The following is a 21,053-nucleotide window of genomic DNA, read 5'->3' as shown; positions in this document are numbered from 1 at the left end:
TGATTCCGGGGGTAAGTATTCCTGTATGGAAGGAACGAGAGATGCATACCAAATGCAAAAAATAGATTAACAAAATCAAGTTTGGAAAGTCGAAAAAGTACAAAAGTGCAAAAAACAAGACAAAAATATAAAACCGTGCAGCAAAACAAGCAGCAACGAAGTATTACCCCCTACTGGAGCTGCTTAATTGTCAGTGCTCCATCCAGCCCTAGCAAGTGCTGGTCATGTCCTTTTGTATCACACGTTCTATTTATTATAGTATAGACACTTGGCTTGGTGTAAAAAAAACCCAAAAAACAACAAAACACAGATTTAAACACTACCGTGCACAGTAAAACCTCAAACACCACTCTGCACATAAAAAATACATGGTCGGTTACTCTAAGGCGTAGTGTCCCCTTAACCAAGGGGCACTGACCCCCCCTCCCCTTGGTGATATTGCAGGCTTAGGTCGCACTGCAGAAGCAGACGGAGGCCGCAGGCTGCTGATCTATCTCTCGCTGCGCTTGTAAAGCCGCCTCCAGTGAAGTGGCAGAGAGACACGCTCCACATCATTTCAATTTGTAGTACGGCGAGAGAGAGAAGGGAGAGAGAGGGTAGGGGGGTGCGGGGAGAGAAAGGGTGCAGAGTGATGGGATGTGAGTGGCAGAGCGAAAAGGAGAGACTATAAAGGTTGTTAAAAGAATGAAGGAGAATAAAAAAATAAAAGTGAAGCTGAAAGAATGGAATAAATCTGAGGGATCTCCATGTTTGCTGTATAGAGAAGAATTGTATTCTCTGCTGAACGTAGAAAGATTTGGCATTACTGCGCAGAGCACAAATGCACGTATTTTATCTGCAGACCACAGACACAAAGAGGTTTATTCACTAAACTCTGATATGTAGCAAATTGACACTAGTCACAGGTTGGCCATATATTCAGTTTTCAGAGATGAAACGTTTTCCAAATCAGCACTTTTTTGAATACATTTTGCAATTTGGATTTATAAAAGCACAGAGCAACTATTGAACATCCCAAAACCTCAGTACTTGTTACATAACACAGTATTGTTTAGGCCAAATTCAAAGGGACAATCAGGGGCACTTCCACTGCCCCTGAGGGACACCTCCCCTGCCTACTAGAACCACTGCCCACGATGGACACCTCTACTGCCCATTAGGGACATTGTCCATGAGAGACACCTCCACTACCCACTAGGGACACTGTCCACGAGAGACACCTCCTCTGCCCACTAGGGACATTGTCCACGAGAGACACCTCCTCTGCCCACTAGGGACATTGTCCATGAGAGACACCTCCACTGCCCACTAGGGACACTGTCCACGAGAGACACCTCCTCTGCCCACTAGGGACACTGTTCACGAGAGACACCTCCCCTGCCCACTAGGAACACTGCTCCTGATGGACACCTCCACTGCCCACTTGGGACACTGTCCACGAGAGACACCTCCACTGCCCACTAGGGACATTGTCCACGAGAGACACCTCCACTGCCCACTAGGGACATTGTCCACGAGAGACACCTCCCCTGCCCACGAGGGACACTTTTCTTCCCACAAGGGACAACTCCCCTGCCAACGAGAGACACCACCCCTGCCCACAAGGAACAACTTTCCTGCCCCTGAGGGACAACTCCCCTGCCCTGGGGAAAGACAAACATGTCATGCCACTATGCAGCACTTGGCAAGCGACAGTTTAAGTCACTGTGTGAAGATGACTTTACTTACTTTTTACAGTGAGGAACATAGACTTGCTGATATCTGTGCCCACTCCGTTACTGGCCTGGCACAAGTAGTAGCCAATATCCTCCTCCAACACATGCCGGATTAGCAGGGAGCTGTTGGGCAGAATCTGGATCCTGCCAGTTAGGGGCACTGGGTGATACTGCTGGGGGTTGACACTGCCTGTAAAGACACAACACAAGACATAGTAACTGGCCAGGGTTATGCCCACAAATCATGGCACAGTGATGCAGGTGATGTAAAGCCTGACTCCTCACCTTTAGCATGTTTCCAAACCACTTTTGGAGGAGGGTAGCCATCTACAGAGCAGTTGAGGACACCAGCCTTGCCATAGATTCCATCCTGGTTGTTTGGCTGAACCACAAATCTGGGGGGGACTAAAAGAAGTACAAGATGAATATGGAGTTTTTTTTTCATAGATTGTTAAAGTGTCTACAGTGTTATCTAAAAGAAATTAAAAAAAAATCATTCATAGAGAAAATTGGGTTTTGCAGAACCCAATATTTCCATCATGGACATTCTGCAGAGCGCACCTTACGGACAACTTCCAGAGCACACAGAACCCTGCATAGAACACACTACACCACTCAGTACCACACATAGAACACCATCCTACTCAGTCCATGCATAGAACACACTACCCCACTCAGAACCCGGCATAGAACACACTACCCCACTCAGAACCCTGCATAGAACACACTACCCCACTCAGTACCCTGCATAGAACACACTACCCCACTCAGAATCCTGCATAGAACACACTACCCCACTCAGTACCCCGCATAGAACACACTACCCCACTCAGTACCCCGCATAGAACACACTACCCCACTCAGTACCCCGCATAGAACACACTACCCCACTCAGAGCCCTGCATAGAACACACTACCCCACTCAGAATCCTGCATAGAACATGCTACCCCACTCAGAACCCTGCATAGAACATACTACCCCACTCAGAACCCTGCATAGAACACTACCCCACTCAGAACCCTGCATGGTACACACTACCCCACTCAGAACCCTGCATAGAACACACTACCCCACTCAGAACTCTGCATAGAACATGCTAGCCCACTCAGAACTCTGCATAGAACATGCTAGCCCACTCAGAACTCTGCATAGAACATGCTAGCCCACTCAGAACTCTGCATAGAACATGCTACCCCACTCAGAACCCTGCATAGAACATGCTACCCCCACTCAGAACCCTGCATAGAACATGCTACCCCACTCAGAACCCTGCATAGAACATGCTACCCCACTCAGAACCCTGCATAGAACACTACCCCACTCAGAACCCTGCATAGTACACACTAACCCACTCAGAACCCTGCATAGAACACACTATCCCATTTGGAACCCTGCATAGTACACACTTCCCCACTCAGAACCCTGCAAAGACTACACAACCCCACTCAGAACCCTGCACAGAACACACTACCCCGCCAAGAACTTTGCATAGAACACACTACCCCACCTGAACCCTGCACAGAATACACTATCCAACTTGGAACTCTGCATAGAACACACAACCCCTTTCAGAACCCTGCAAGGAACGCACTTCCCCACTCAGAACACAGACTACTCGATATCCATTCTATGTCTCCGGCCCTTGTCTGCCCTATATGATATTTATTCTGTGTGTCCTGTCCTTATCAGCCATATATAATATTTATTCTATGTATTCGGCCCCTATCTGCCCTATGTGATAGTTATTCTGTGTGTCTTGCCCTTGTCTTTCGTATACAGTATAATATTTAATCCATATATCCGGCCCTTGTCTGCCATATATAATAATTAATCTATATATCCGTCCCTTGTCAGCCGTATATAATATTTAATGTATAGATCCGTCCCTTGTCAGCCATATATAATATTTAATCTATATATCCGTCCCTTGTCAGCCATATATAATATTTAATCTACCGGTATATATCCGTCCCTTGTCAGCCATATATAATATTTAATCTATATCCGTCCCTTGTCAGCCATATATAATATTTAATCTATATATCCTGCCCTTGTCTGCCATATATAATATTTAATCTATATATCCGTCCCTTGTCTGTCACATATAATATTTAATCTATATATCTGGCCCTTGTCTGCCATATATAATATTTAATCTATATATCCGGCCCTTGTCTGCCATATATAATATTTAATCTATGTATCCGGCTCTTGTCTGCCATATATAATATTTCATCTATATATCCGTCCGTTGTCTGCCATATATAATATTTAATCTATATATCCGGCCCTTGTCTGCCATATATAATATTTAATCTCTATATCCGTCCCTTGTCTGCCATATATAATATTTAATCTATGTATCCGGCCCTTGTCTGCCATATATAATATTTAATCTATATATCCGGCCCTTGTCTGCCATATATAATATTTAATCTATGTATCCAGCCCTTGTCTGCCATATATAATATTTAATCTATATATCCGGCCCTTGTCTGCCATATATAATATTTAATCTATATATCCGGCCCTTGTCTGCCATATATAATATTTAATCTATATATCCGGCCCTTGTCTGCCCTATGTGATATGTACTCTCAGTGGCGCACTGCAATGAATATTTATCTGTATGTGTCTTGGTTCATTATATATTCATGATTACATCAACATGCAGCCCTGAATCACAAGCTTATTATATATTCATGCTTACATTAACACAGCACATTAAAAACGTATTTAAACCCAAAGGTTTCTTTTAACCCTTTAAAAACACATAGCTCTACTGAGTGCTATTACAACACTCTTAATTAACCTTCAATTAACCTCTGCACTGCCACTGATCCTTGCTTCAAACGCCATACTCTGCTTTGCCATCATTCATTTTAAGCATTTTCCGATGAGCCCAACCATTTTTCAGGTCCCCCCCCTTGTCTGTCATTTCCCTGTGCCTTTAATTGTGCGTTTTGTTCTCATTTAAACTTCTCATTTCTTAGAACTGTCCAAACACTCCTCATTCCTTTCATTTCATTAAATTAAGCGTTTACAATGCTTGCTACCGTGTGAGAAAAATGACATGTATTTCAAAATGTAAAACATCTTGATGCTATATTTAATTCCCCCCCCCCATTGTATTATGTATACACCATGAAGATTCTCTAAAAAAGTTTTACGGACTCTGCTTAAATGTTGCTTTTAGGTATATGCCTTTCGGACCTTAGAACCGCCATGAATTTTACACAAAAAGATTTTCATTGTCTCTTTTTTTAACTTCAAACAATTTGTTAGCAAAGATCAGGAGCTCATGAGACGGTACAATCCCTATAAATCCATCCCTCGATACCACGCACCTGCTTTTTATTTTTTTCCAACTGGCTTTTCTCACCTCTGACAATGAGCTGCCTCTCTCGGCTGACTGTGGCTGCGTCGTTGCTCGCTATACATGTGTAGTTCCCGTTGTGCTTGAGCGACACGCTGGAAATTTGCAGAGAGCTCATGAACTCCTTAGTCTCAATAGTGATTCCTGAGCCAGATACAATCACCTGTCCGTCCTTTCGCCAGGTGATCCGTATTGGCATGTCCCCTGACGACACCACGCACGGGATGTAGAGCAGCTGTCCAATCGATGCAGGGGGGAACTCAAACGGTTGGATGAGTGGGGGCACTGTAAGCAGAGAATTAAATGAGTGCACTGCAATATATCGGTATGGGCAAAACACAACACATTTCTGCCTAGCGAATCCGTGTAATAAAGCAGGCTATATTAAAAGGAAATAAAATAATCAATAAAGTAAGAGAAAGAGTCTGTATTTTATTTTATTTTTGATAAGCTGAACAACGCCTTTTGCATTTTTCATTAGCTACCTCCTGCGCAGCTCAACACAGATTTCCCAGAATCCATCTTACTTCCCGTGGCTCATTTTGTAATCTTAAATCTTACATCTTTTGAGTTTGTTTCACAAAACTGGCGCAGAATAGGCAAAGGAGAGGTGTGCCCTAAATAACGATAGATTAGTCGATTCCACAAACTGTATGATTTATTAAGATATAATTAGAACCTATGTCAAACGTGACCTTCCATTTATATATATATATATATATATATATAAAAATAAAAATGTATTAACTTGCATAAATATATATAGAGCCATGAAGCTCTTCACTGACACCTAACGTGACCTGCTTTATATCACAGAGAGCTGCTATTTTATCCGTGTTTTCCTGGTACAATAAAGCACAATAAACAGTGCGTAGCGTGACCGCGTTCACCTCACAGTATCTGGGTTAAAGACTCGTTAAACCATTAAGCTTTGCCGTATTGTGCGGACTGCCGAGTGCAGCAGAGCTGAGCAGGCAACCGTGCCTTAATAACCAAGAGCAGGGTCCTCCCTCCAAAAATGCAAATGGACAAACAGATACACTCTAAATTTAGGTGTGTTATTGGGGGTGTGGCCAGGGGCGGGGCTGTCCTGTGAAATTTTAGGTGACTTACTATTAACAATGTATCTAGCTATAATGCATGGTAGTAATAATAATGTGTCTTATTTAAACACTGATTTCTAAAACACATTTATTGTTTTTTAAAGACACATTACCGGGAGTATTATTGCTGTGGGGCTCTGTGATACACTCAGACACATTACTGGGAGTATTATTGCTGTGGAGCTCTGTGATACACTCAGACACATTACTGAGAGTATTATTGCTGTGGAGCTCTGTGATACACGCAGACACATTACTGGGAGTATTATTGCTGTGGAGCTCTGTGATACACGCAGACACATTACTGGGAGTATTATTGCTGTGGAGCTCTGTGATACACTCAGACACATTACTGGGAGTATTATTGCTGTGGAGCTCTGTTATACACTCAGACACATTACTGAGAGTATTATTGCTGTGGAGCTCTGTGATACACGCAGACACATTACTGGGAGTATTATTGCTGTGGAGCTCTGTTATACACTCAGACACATTACTGGGAGTATTATTGCTGTGGAGCTCTGTGATACACGCAGACACATTACTGGGAGTATTATTGCTGTGGAGCTCTGTGATACACTCAGACACATTACTGGGAGTATTATTGCTGTGGAGCTCTGTGATACACGCAGACACATTACTGGGAGTATTATTGCTGTGGAGCTCTGTGATACACTCAGACACATTACTGGGAGTATTATTGCTGTGGAGCTCTGTTATACACTCAGACACATTACTGGGAGTATTATTGCTGTGGAGCTCTGTTATACACTCAGACACATTACTGGGAGTATTATTGCTGTGGAGCTCTGTTATACACGCAGACACATTACTGGGAGTATTATTGCCGTGGAGCTCTGTTATACACTCACACACATTACTGGGAGTATTATTACTGTGGAGCTCTGTGATACACTCAGACACATTACTGGGAGTATTATTGCTGTGGAGCTCTGTTATACACTCAGACACATTACTGGGAGTATTATTGCTGTGGAGCTCTGTTATACACGCAGACACATTACTGGGAGTATTATTGCTGTGGAGCTCTGTTATACACTCAGACACATTACTGGGAGTATTATTGCTGTGGAGCTCTGTTATACACTCAGACACATTACTGGGAGTATTATTGCTGTGGAGCTCTGTTATACACTCAGACACATTACTGAGAGTATTATTGCTGTGGAGCTCTGTTATACACTCAGACACATTACTGGGAGTATTATTGCGGTGGAGCTCTGTGATACACTCAGACACATTACTGGGAGTATTATTGCTGTGGAGCTCTGTTATACACTCAGACACATTACTGGGAGTATTATTGCTGTGGAGCTCTGTTATACACTCAGACACATTACTGGGAGTATTATTGCTGTGGGGCTCTGTGATACACTCAGACACATTACTGGGAGTATTATTGCTGTGGGGCTCTGTGATACACTCAGACACATTACTGGGAGTATTATTGCTGTGGAGCTCTGTGATACACTCAGACACATTACTGAGAGTATTATTGCTGTGGAGCTCTGTGATACACGCAGACACATTACTGGGAGTATTATTGCTGTGGAGCTCTGTGATACACTCAGACACATTACTGGGAGTATTATTGCTGTGGAGCTCTGTTATACACTCAGACACATTACTGGGAGTATTATTGCTGTGGAGCTCTGTTATACACTCAGACACATTACTGGGAGTATTATTGCTGTGGAGCTCTGTTATACACGCAGACACATTACTGGGAGTATTATTGCCGTGGAGCTCTGTGATACACTCAGACACATTACTGGGAGTATTATTGCCGTGGAGCTCTGTTATACACTCAGACACATTACTGGGAGTATTATTGCTGTGGAGCTCTGTTATACACTCAGACACATTACTGGGAGTATTATTGCTGTGGAGCTCTGTTATACACTCAGACACATTACTGAGAGTATTATTGCTGTGGAGCTCTGTTATACACTCAGACACATTACTGGGAGTATTATTGCTGTGGAGCTCTGTGATACACTCAGACACATTACTGAGAGTATTATTGCTGTGGAGCTCTGTGATACACGCAGACACATTACTGGGAGTATTATTGCTGTGGAGCTCTGTGATACACTCAGACACATTACTGGGAGTATTATTGCTGTGGAGCTCTGTTATACACTCAGACACATTACTGGGAGTATTATTGCTGTGGAGCTCTGTTATACACTCAGACACATTACTGGGAGTATTATTGCTGTGGAGCTCTGTTATACACTCAGACACATTACTGAGAGTATTATTGCTGTGGAGCTCTGTTATACACTCAGACACATTACTGGGAGTATTATTGCTGTGGAGCTCTGTGATACACTCAGACACATTACTGGGAGTATTATTGCTGTGGAGCTCTGTTATACACTCAGACACATTACTGGGAGTATTATTGCTGTTGAGCTCTGTGATACACTCAGACACATTACTGGGAGTATTATTGCTGTGGAGCTCTGTTATACACTCAGACACACCTAAAATATGGAGCTCTGAGAAAAGAGGTACCTTTGGGATTGGACTTCAAGTAGGGACGGTCCCTCTTGAATAGGGGCACTTGGGAGGTAAAGGTAAAGTGCAGGCTGGGTTTATTTAACAGCATGTACTTGATTTGCAAAGCGTTCCCTCCAAAGTAACAGCATGGTTAGAAAGGCTGGGGATGAGGAGGGGAACCCAGAGGTTATAGAGCTGTGAGTAGAGTTCTCGAGTATTGGTCCACATGTGTTAACGAGTACCGAGTACACAAGGGCCCACTTGCAAGAGGATACAAGTACAGCAGATCAGACTTACCGTACAAGTGTATACGAGTATGTATAGGACTACATCGGTCAAGCTTTATATGAGTAAATCAGTGCAGAGGTAAATGAGTGGACACTCACAGGAGTAATTGTGTATTGGAGTACCCGAGTGAAGACTTAGAGGCATATGTGAGTAAATAAATACCTGAGTGCAAACTCACACGAATAAAGAAAAACAGAAGTACATGAGGGGACCCTCAAAGGAATAAATCGGTATAATAGTACCTGAGTGCAGACTCTATGGAGCAAAATGGGTATAGGTAAACCTGAGTGCAGACTCAAAGGAGCATGAGTATAGGAATACCCCAGTGGCGACTCCAAGTAGTACATCTATATAGGAGTAAATGAGTACACACTCACAGGAGTAAAGGAGACTGTGATTATGAATCCACACGAGAATTTAAATGCAAGTGAAGATGTAGGGGAGCAAACCAGTACAGGAATATCTGAGTGGACACTAACCGGGGTAATGGAATATAGGATTACCTGAGTGCATACTCACATGAGTACAGTGTGTGTTTAGGATTAGGTATTTGAATATGAGTGGAGATGTAGGGGAGTAAACCAGTACAGGAATATCTGAGTGGACACTAACCGGGGTAATGGAATATAGGATTACCTGAGTGCATACTCACATAAGTACAGTGTCTGTGGTTAGGATTAGGTATTTGAATATGAGTGGAGATGTAGGGGAGTAAACCAGTACAGGAGTATCTAAGTGGACACTAACAGGGGTAATGGAATCTAGGATTACCTGAGTGCATACTCACATGAGTACAGTGTCTGTGTTTAGGATTAGGTATTTGAATATGAGTGGAGATGTAGGGGAGTAAACCAGTACAGGAGTATCTGAGTGGACACTAACAGGGGTAATGGAATCTAGGATTACCTGAGTGCATACTCACATGAGTACAGTGTCTGTGTTTAGGATTAGGTATTTGAATATGAGTGGAGATGTAGGGGAGTAAACCAGTACAGGAATATCTGAGTGGACACTAACCGGGGTAATGGAATATAGGATTACCTGAGTGCATACTCACATGAGTACAGTGTCTGTGATTAGGATTAGGTATTTGAATATGAGTGGAGATGTAGGGGAGTAAACCAGTACAGGAATATCTGAGTGGACACTAACAGGGGTAATGGAATATAGGATTACCTGAGTGCATACTCACATGAGTACAGTGTCTGTGGTTAGGATTAGGTATTTGAATATGAGTGGAGATGTAGGGTAGTAAACCAGTACAGGAGTATCTGAGTGGACACTAACAGGGGTAATGGAATCTAGGATTACTTGAGTGCATACTCACATGAGTACAGTGTCTGTGTTTAGGATTAGGTATTTGAATATGAGTGGAGATGTAGGGGAGTAAACCAGTACAGGAGTATCTGAGTGGACACTAACAGGGGTAATGGAGTATAGGATTACCTGAGTGCATACTCACATGAGTACAGTGTCTGTGGTTAGGATTAGGTATTTGAATATGAGTGGAGATGTAGGGGAGTAAACCAGTACAGGAATATCTGAGTGGACACTAACAGGGGTAATGGAATATAGGATTACCTGAGTGCAGACTCACATGAGTACAGTGTCTGTGGTTAGGATTAGGTATTTGAATATGAGTGGAGATGTAGGGGAGTAAACCAGTACAGGAATATCTGAGTGGACACTAACAGGGGTAATGGAGTATAGGATTACCTGAGTGCAGACTCACATGAGTACAGTGTCTGTGGTTAGGATTAGGTATTTGAATATGAGTGGAGATGTAGGGGAGTATATGATGTGCTTGAAGAATCTGTAGCAGCGGATAGAATGAGCCATGCACAATCTCAGCTCGGCTCTATTCATTAAGAAACATCTCTCCCTGGGTGATCCTGAATAATTGATGCACAGGAGAAGCTTTTAAGTCTCCGACAGATCAGGGAGACCGCGACGGACACATTATTTTTTAAAAGCCAACAAACATTCAGGAAAACAGTAAGCAGGGGATCTGAGTAAAGGGCAGGGCATTAATACGATATGTTTACACAACAGGTCCCTGTGCTGGGGCTTGTCAAGGAAATAGATCAGAGGTGAGGGAGGTAAACCTGAGAGGGGGGGGGGGGGGGGACCTGGCACTTCGTGGCAGCGAAAAGCAATATAATGGATGGGCAGAGAGCGCTCAGTGACACACACCGCAAACTACATTGTAACATGCAGCATGGCTTTGAAAGATAAAGAGCAGAAAAACTGTTTGACAAACAAACACGGAAAGGTTTATCCATGCAGATAGAAATGAGCGCATGTGCACACAGACATCTCAGTGTGGGAATGTGTGAGCTATTGTATATTGAGCTGTTTGCCTGAGTAGTTAGAATAAAGACACACACACATATACTCCTTAAGCTTTGGCCTTTTTTGATGTTGTTACATTGTCACCACTGCATTTACACAACAATGCGAACAGTTATAAAGTGCAACATATATACATATATATATATATACACACATCTTTTTTTTATTTTGTATTGTGACACTAATACTTGCACAGGTGTTTATTTACCTCTGTTGCTATGAAACCTCCCCTGTCACAAATCAAATTGATGCTTTGCATAACTCTGGCATCAGTTTTGACATGGACCCATTCACACCTCGGAGTCTTGCCCATCGTTAAACCCTTGTCAGTTTCTCGCGCCACAGTCGTTCGTGTCATCACAGCAATGCACGCCCATATGTTTTGGCAAGATTTCTGAAGCTAGCCAATGGAGTAATGTTTGGGAATATTAAAGACAATGTCTCGGTTTGTTCCTTGCCCTCTCCTGGTCTTTGATACTCGAGAGTGTGTCCTATTAAGTGATTAGTGTTTCTGGTTTTGAATTGGCATTATTCCTGGTTTAGTCTGATCTCTGATCTGTCTATAACCATTGACTGACTATGCCCACTCTCTTTTATAACATTAAGTCACTATTACGTCACTCTAAGGTCAGTAATATTTTTCCTTGTATGGTTTGTCCTGGGTTTTTATGTTGGGGTACACTCAGCTTTATGATCCCTTAAGAAGTCATGTGATCATTTGAATGGGATCCACCAAGATCTCAAAGTAAATACATCCGTTTATAAAATCAGGATTGTGTTATTAACAAATACTTTGATTCTGACATCAATTTACTAAATACTGACCAACGGTAAAAATTTATGCTACCAAACAATTTATTTCTTAATTAACCTTTGTTAATTAACTGCTGTTACAGTAAAAATATATGTGAAAATCTGTACGTGTGCAATTACTTGTGTTTTTAGGATATCCATGACAAATATTGTTTGGCTACAATTCCTATGGGTACAGCCCAAGAAATCTGTAAATTAGGTTTTTAACATGTTATTAACATGCAAATTGTCTGCGAGAAATACATTATTTCAGTTAAAAAGAATTCCATAGCCATTACATTGATTATATACTAAGGTGAGGTGTGTTGTAGAAAAACCTGCATAAACTCATATTCTACTCACCGCTACACACCACCGCCACATTCTACTCACCGCTACACACCACCGCCACATTCTACTCACCGCCACACACACATTTACATACGCACACATGCCGACTCACATACAAACACACACTCACATGTCCTATTCACTCTCATACACGCACACACACATCCTACTTATCTTCATAAATACATACACACAAACACCCAGCCTACTCACCTTCATAGACACCCACTCTACTCACCTCCATACATAAATACACACACATACACCCTTCTCACCTTCATAAAAACACACCCTACTCACCTTCACACATGCAGAGATACACAAACTCTGACAGTAAGCCCCAAACAGGGCTTTCAAGGTCACAGGGCAGTGCACGGTGAGAACACAACATTAGACACAACTGGGGCAAGCGCGAGACACGGCTGATGCCAGTAAGATCATCTCCAGTTGGTGGAGAGACAGCTGATGGCTAGACTAGGGCCAGTGTGAAAGAAATCTCTCCTGCAGAAGAAACCTGGGCTGAGTGATAAGAGTTCCTCTCTCTTAACACGTGGGGATATTTATTAAGATGTGAGAAGCTGGAGTGGTAATCAAGAGATATTTATTATCAAAAATGACTGGAGAAAAGAAGACTTTTTTTGAGTTTACAATAATCAGGTGAAAGTTTAAAATATGCAATCAGAAATAATAATAATAAGAAACATCTGACGTTCGTCCATAAAATTAAACATTTAATAACCTCTTCCTTTGTTGTACAGTTTTCTATATGTTTGTTATACCAACATTAACAACAACAGCAACATTCACTTGGGGAAAGGCTAATTTTTCTTGGAAGTTTTCAAGCACTGTCTATCCAAGGTAACAAACTGAGTGACAATGTTTCAAACCATACAAATATCATAATATATTTTTCTATAATAATATGACATTATGAAACTGGATTAAGGTGCTTGTGCAGACTAGAACAGGTACTCTGATTCATACCCCATCTAGAAATCGGATAATTATAAAAAGGCATCCATTACTTCTCTTAAAATTGCACCATTAATTAAAACAATGAAACGTGTGTTAACCTTCTATTCGTGTGATGTTTTGTTTTCTTTTACATGTACCTTAAAGTTTTAGCATCTCAAACCACCCTCCAGTTCAATCCAGGGCCCCTCGTGACATTGGAGGAGGAAAAACCAAAATAATATTTAATTCTATGCTTTTTCTATGTTGAATGACAGTTGCAAAGGACAGAGCTGAATGATTGACAGGGATCCAAGATGGGGGCGTTTATAACTAAACATATCGGTGTTGATTTCTACATTTCATTTAATATTTCATATCTCACAAATACATAATTGTTAAATATAGAGGATACGTTAACATAATATTAAAAATCCTTAGAAGAGATGATGCCCCTTTAACATGACTTGTATCCATCAAGGAAGGATGACTAATGCCAATAATGACCAAGACCTCGTTCCTGGCTTGATGCCATTACGAGTGTAGCTGATCGGCAGATTTCCTGCCGTACGTACATTGAAGTTGGGAGTTATTTAAGGCAGAATCTTTATGTGCTCTGTGTGAGCTCTGGAATAAGCTCTCACATCTATTTATGTAATAAGAGATTTTTCGTTACGTTATATCTTATTAAACTATGCTTCACTATGTACGAGCCTTCTTTGCCAAGGTAATTTGCAAGACTGTGATTTGAAACCACGCTGTGATTTGAAGGTCTCACCAGCACGGCCAAGACTCACTCGGCAGATTAGTGAGTGGCATGGCGTCTGTCAGTCCCTGATCACTGCAAACGGTTCATGATCTTCTGCTGCTTTGCTTCAGGCAGATTTATACACACAGACACTATACGGTGATACTATTTCGTGTTTACCTACATTGCATCCAGCATAGGCTCCAATACCATTTATGATCTGCATTTGCAAACGCATTCAGAAATGTAATTTATATAGAATTTTATATATGTCTTTGGAATTTTTTTCTTTTAGTATTTATACATTTGAAATGCAGAAGGCAGCACTAGTCTATATTGAAATTACTCTTGGTACACAAAACCTTCAAGTCTCCTCAATTTATGATACCTCTGACTCTGACTCCAGCTGCTTATATTATATGTAATTATATTACATTTACCGTATTATAATTTACCATATATGCTGGCTTATAAATTGATATTTTATGCATAAAAAAAAAATTAAAATCTCCCAAACACTACTCTGGTTCAGACTCCGCAGCCTTGGATGATTCTTTGCCTACATAATGATTCAGTAGTTACGATTCGCACACTTGCAAATCATTAGAGTTACATGAACACTACAAGTATCACAAATAAAACACGCTGTAGCAGCTATGGTGACAATAGTGCTTCGGCACCCCCTCCCATCGTTTGGAGTCAAATTGTTTTAGAACAGTTTGACTGTTCACTTGGGATTACCCGCCTCCATTATTTCTCTATTTCTTATGGAGCTTCGGCTATCTCATCCAAGCTCAGTTGTGTCTGTATCCCAGTAGGACTGTCATGATTCAGCCACTTGTCTGTAGCTCAATGAGTGTCATGTAGGGTCTGTGTTCATGTTGTGTATTTGTAGTATCTCATGATAGTTTAGTGTATCAACAGCATTTTCGCTGCACAGGGTAAGTATAGTTTATTAGTAGGTCTGCAAGTAAAACTGCTCTGTGCATGAATGAACTTTTCACATCTAACCACAAGACCAAGCCTCACCAGTGTATTTGCATCACGTAGTAAGACTTGTCAGGCTGAAGTAAGAATTCCCGGGAATTAAAACTGAATTTCAAATTTAAGGCCAACGTATCCAAACTGGAAGCTTTGCCGACTTGGAAAATCAGTTTGGCGACATTGGCCTTAAATGTGAAATGAACTTTCAATTCTCGACAATTCTGACTTTAGTAAAAAAAAAACGAAACGTGCACGTGTAAGAGTATTGTGTCAATTATATCACGCCAGGTCTGTGTATTGATAATAAGTTGCACGTTATTTATAGTTTATATAGAACATTCCAAAATTATTTCAAAATGGAATTCTGTGCACACGTTATGTTATTTCTTACCTTTGACAGTGATGTGGACGCTCTGACTAATGGACAGCTGCGGCTGTATTAGGACACTGCATAGGTATTCACCCTCATCCATCCCTTTCTGGACATCACTCAACATCAAGGTACCATTCTCAAACACCACCTGTCTGTGGTTATCCGGTAACAGCAGAGAGTCTTTATACCAGCTGATGAAGTAGTAGGGATATCCAATAACTCTGCAGTGAATGAAGCTGTCTCGTCCTGCCACTGCTGTAAGGTTCTTCATTGGCCGGATGCTGGGAGGACCTATAGAGGGTGACAGGGGAAGTACATTAGGTGGACACAAATCATTGGGCACCCCATAGCAAGGGGTGACAAGAGCATCAAAAATAAGACATAAGAGGCAAAATGCCCAGAGAAAGAGTGAAAGACATTCATCCACCAATCATCACTCAAAGAACGGGAGGTCCTGGGAAAAGCTGGAACACTCCTGAATGGGAAGAGATGATTAATGGGAATGAGTGAACAGAAAATAAGAGGATTTAGCAAAGAAAAGAGAGGGAGTAGATTTCAGAGAAACATGTTAAAATGAGATCATCTAGGAATGTGGCAGGTCTTACAGGATATGTGAAGGAACATGACATTAAGGAAAGGATGTTTGAATCTCTAAATGCTCTACACATATCAAATCTGAGGCAAAATCAAATCTGATTATCTCGAGAGCCTGAAATTGTTTTTTGAAAATTTCAGCTTTGGCTGAATAATGTGGAACTTCTTATTATGGGATATTAACACATATGACGGGTTCTGGAGACATCATATTAAACTCGAAGACCACAGGTCAATGTCTCCAGAAACCTGTGATGGGGTTACTTTCTAACACATAGTTCACCACTCGCTGTCTCTTATATGAGGTGGTTTACAGTTTTTTTTTTTTTTAAATGAATAAAAATAAGAAGGCGGTTTAAACATATGCTAATGCCCCATGCCCCAAACTGTCTCTGGGACTGCCTCATGCTGGTGTGTTGATGTTGGGTCTGCTATTGAAGACAGCAGTATCTAGCTTGTACAGCTCACTAATCTGTAGTTATAAGCAGACCCTCAGATAGAAGGTGAATCAGAGCAATTCTCTTTAGAGGTTTCTTATGGTTCCACCACCCGGACGCCCCTTTATTCAGTAACAGAGCACGACAACTGTTACGTTGGATGCAAACACGTAACCACTCCTTATTTCTAGGGCAGTCGGGCATCATGCCCCCACAGAGTAGCCGCTGACCAGAGTTCTAAATCCCGTAATTGACAGGTATGACATAATCCCTGTGCATTATGCGGTTCCCAAAAATATGGTTATTCACTAAAGTGAGAATTCAATGTGAATTCAAAGTGAATTTCTAATTTAAGGTCAAAATTACTGAAACTGGAAATAAATATCAGTTCAGCTACTTTTGCCTTAACTTGAAATTCTCTTTAAATTCACATTGAATTCTCACTTTAGTATATAACCCTGTTAATCTACCTAATTAAATAATAGGTAAGTAATGTAATGGGTATTTATTCATGCAAATATTCTGTATATATACACACAATCTCTCTCCATCCTGCAAACATACAATTCCACCTCAAGTATAAAACCTAATTTTGAAACCCTTGCTTTTTTAAGCCTGACATCTTTTTATCACTATAGATTCTGTGTTCATGCTATTCTAAATGATTAAACTCATACATTCAAATTAAAGGTTTACTTCAATCATCATAACCCCTGGAGACCGTCGTAGGGTTTATGAAGCCAGGAGTATCCTGGTTCCTTGGAAACGGTTTGCCCTCTTACCTAGTTCCCCACTGGGCTCCAAGTCTTCTCTAGTGACCGGTGACAACATTTTACTTCTACGGAGTTGCAGAAGCAGGAAGTCAATTCAGCTGACCACTCTTAGCCAATGATTGCAATTATGTGCAAGGAAAGTTGCACAGAATTGAAATTAGCCAGCCAGGAACTCTTTTCCCAGGTTGACTGGTCACACAGCAGGAGGTGGAGTTACAGCTCTGGAAGCAAACATGTATCAGTGAATTGTATACAGACCACTTCAAATCACTAAAGTGGCCATGGTGCTTAGAGTACGTCTTTAAGCTATGTGAATTATATATATATATATATATATATATACATATATATATATATATATATATATATCCATATTTTATATTATTTAGGAACATCAAAAGTCAGATTTTCATTATTTGTACGCCATGCAGGTGCAGACATCTTAAAATCTTCCTCGTTGCAGACAGATCCAATGATATATATCTTCAAGGAATAAGCATACTCTGGCCATTGATACCAATTATGAAACAGATTTAATAAATCCTTGTTGATTTTCGATAACAAAAGAATAAACACAATCAAGTCAAAAAACCTAAATGGTAATCTGATTTCACTCCTCCAGCCGTCTCAATGCTGATTTCATTACTATGCACACACTGTTTTTTAACAAATAGCCTGACATAGCGTGCAGCGAATCATCAATTATCAGATGTAATCGTAGCCGTGAAAAGACCTGCGATATGTAGTGTTCGTTCAGGGGAAAGGTAGAATGTTTTGCATGGTTCATGTCCCTTTTCACAGATGATGAATGAATTGTTTGGTGTGTGATTAGGAACTAGCATTATCCTAAAGCTGCCTGGGGGTCATTCCAATGGCCTTGGGAGATAATACATAAATAAATAAACAAATTATGATCATACTGAAAGTGGTTGGATTACCACCCTTAAAAATTTACAAAAAGCCAAGAATATGCGTGGCCTTATGGGACCCAATTAAAAAGGCTAATTCTTTTCCAATTCAATGCCCTCTTAGAAAAGGCTTAGAAAATGTAAAAAACAGAACAGATCTATAGTGTACCAATGGGTTCAATTTCCTCATCCCATACAGACCTATTTACAGATGTAAATTTACCGGGGTCACTTGGCCAAATGGTTGAAAATCACATTTCCAACCCAAAAGCGTCATGAATTGACAATTATAAGTGGTCACCTTCTACTATAGAACAGCTTGTTTTTTTCCATGCATTTTTTGAACACTTTAGGAACATCCAGAACTGTAATTTGAATTATCCTTGTGATGTGCTCTTTATAACCATGTAAATAATAAAACCAGGGCTCAAAATGTTCACTCTACACTAGTCACTGGAGGGTAGAAATTCCCCTCTTGTGAGTATGCTATAACGTACAGTGACAAGTAACTTTTAAGCCATAGCTAGTACCATATCCACAGCCAACCAGAAATGTCAATAATCCTTATTACAGCCACCACAATTGACCTAGCAACATTTCTACCCCTTTAAAACCTTACCAGGCATCTAACAACGTTGTGACCTCTTTAGGTCTTTGCCATGCATCTAACAAGGTTTCAACATCTTCAGGTCCTTTTTGAGGGATCAACAGATTTCCAGGAACTGCTGCAAAGCTGCAGATTATGTATTTTTTCTTTCAACGTATTTGAAAATACGAGGTGGAGATTTTCCTCCCTGCATATTGCTTTGCATGTAAAACATCGACATGAAAATGTTGAGTCAAAAATGCCACCATTTAGAAGAGTGACATTGTAAGGACTTCGTTTAACTGCACCATTAAAACACCATTAACTGCTGCCGTAAAAAGGACGCTCTTCAGGTAAAATTATGGAGGTTTCAGGTGCATTAGCATTTTAGATTTTGAGGTGGTTTATTGTAGGGGGACTTTCCTTTAGGACAGGGGTGTCCAAACTTTTTTCAAAGAGGGCCAGTTTTGATGAAGTGAACATGCGTGAGGGCCAACCATTTTGCCTGACATTCTTTGAACCATTAAAATGCAAATGAACCTACTCAACCCTAACCATAAACATTCCTGACCTTCAAAATCCACGTCATGTGTTATATTGCTGCCTTATGTTTTAAACACCACAACAATGAATTTTGATATTCTGAGCCCAACCATTTCATTTATGACATTTAAAAAACAAGGAACCACTCTCTCTGAAACGGTTTCTTGACGCGGCCCTACGGGACAGGAGAATCACGGGGCTCCTCACAAAACAGGGTGAGCACCGGGTAGCGGCATACCCCGATGACATGTTATTTTTTTTTTTAGAGAACCCAATGGTCTCCCTCCCTAACCTCATGCAACTCTTTGAGCGGTTCAGTCAGATATCCAATCTCAAACTGAATCTGGACAAATCGGAAGCCCTGGCCGTCACACTACAACAAGATTTAATAACACACTTATGCACGCAATTCCACTTCAAGTACAATAACACCAAACTTCGCTACCTAGGCATGCGGCTGCCTAAAAAAACGCACGCATCTGCACAATGAACTTCCTCCCCTTGCTGACCACGCTGCAAAACGATATGCAGCACTGGACAGGACTATATATCTCATGATTTTGCCGCATAAACGCGGTAAAAATTAATATCCTGCCACAACTCCTGTATCACTTCCAAGCACTGCCCGTTGTAGTTCCAAGAGCCTTCTTCCAGTCCATAACAACCATTGTGTGGAATGGTAGAGCCACATGAATACGACACACCCAACCGATACTCCCGAAGCACTTGGGTGCAGAGGGTCTTCAATCCATACTCATATACTACCAGGCCACCCATCTGCAGAGGATGGTGGACTGGCACGGCAGAACCCCAACAAAGCTCTGGGTCACAATGGAGACCCAGTACTCAGGGGACATCATACAAAGGCAAATGTAGCAGTTAGAGATGACCTACAATCTCAAACCTAAGGTTGGTACCTGAAGTCCTACTCATAATACAAGGACCCGCTAAACTCCCTGAGAAATAACACAAATCAAAAAAAGGAAAAGAAAAAAGAAAAAGGGAAAAAGCGAGCAAGAGGGTTTATAAGCACGGGTAATTTACTGTACGCGCCTGTATGTTGCTACATTCTGTTATATACTTACTGGTATCATTTGACGATAAACAGTAAATAAAGCTGGTAAAAAAAAACAAAAAACAAACAAACAATGAACTACTAATAGGGGAGGGGGGGGGGGGGATCATCAAGAGGATCTGCGAATAAACCCATGACCCACTGCTTAAGCGTCTAAATGAAATAACGTGTATCATTTCTTTAAAAAAACTTATCTCATAACATGTTTGAAAGCAGGCACAGTTTTTACATCATGTCACCTACTGTGATCTTTGATCTTTTGGCATCACTGGCTAAGCAAGCCATCAGCTACATTGCCTATTAACCCCCTAAATAAAAACAAATAAAACAACATCCCCGATTTTAGTTTCTGGGGTAAGTCACATTGTAGCTTTTACATGGGGAACAAAATGTGACAAAATGACCACAACCATCCTGATTTGCTGCTGGCGTTTGTGAAATCTAAATTTACTATGTTCTTTAATTAAAATTTTCCAAAACCCACACAGGTAAATTGCCATTTCAAGATTTTTCAAATGCAGTCCAGGGTGAAAGAACAAGCGGCTTGGGAACAGTTATTTTAAAGGTAGTTTCACTG

The 21,053-nt window shown here is 41.0% G+C and overlaps 1 protein-coding gene across 2 annotated transcripts in view; it reads right to left on the bottom strand.

Annotated features, from left to right (window-relative positions):
• Nucleotides 1-21,053, bottom strand: part of DSCAML1 (DS cell adhesion molecule like 1) — a 195,380-nt gene that overhangs the window by 25,639 nt on the left and 148,688 nt on the right. The window contains exons 8-11 of one of the 2 annotated variants that reach the window (XM_063436831.1): nucleotides 15,579-15,851; nucleotides 5,099-5,377; nucleotides 2,001-2,120; nucleotides 1,729-1,905 (exon numbers count right to left, since the gene is read on the bottom strand). In XM_063436831.1, the coding sequence (XP_063292901.1) occupies nucleotides 1,729-1,905; nucleotides 2,001-2,120; nucleotides 5,099-5,377; nucleotides 15,579-15,851 (849 nt within the window). Of the gene's footprint in view, nucleotides 1-1,728; nucleotides 1,906-2,000; nucleotides 2,121-5,098; nucleotides 5,378-15,578; nucleotides 15,852-21,053 lie in introns of those variants that run through there. The other variant, XM_063436832.1, reaches the window with a different exon arrangement.

Source organism: Pelobates fuscus, chromosome 11 (genome assembly GCF_036172605.1).
Source record: "Pelobates fuscus isolate aPelFus1 chromosome 11, aPelFus1.pri, whole genome shotgun sequence".
Taxonomy (NCBI): Eukaryota; Metazoa; Chordata; class Amphibia; order Anura; family Pelobatidae; genus Pelobates; species Pelobates fuscus.
The sequence above is the reverse complement of the archived record's forward strand: the minus strand, read 5'-3'. Positions and strand labels throughout refer to the sequence as shown.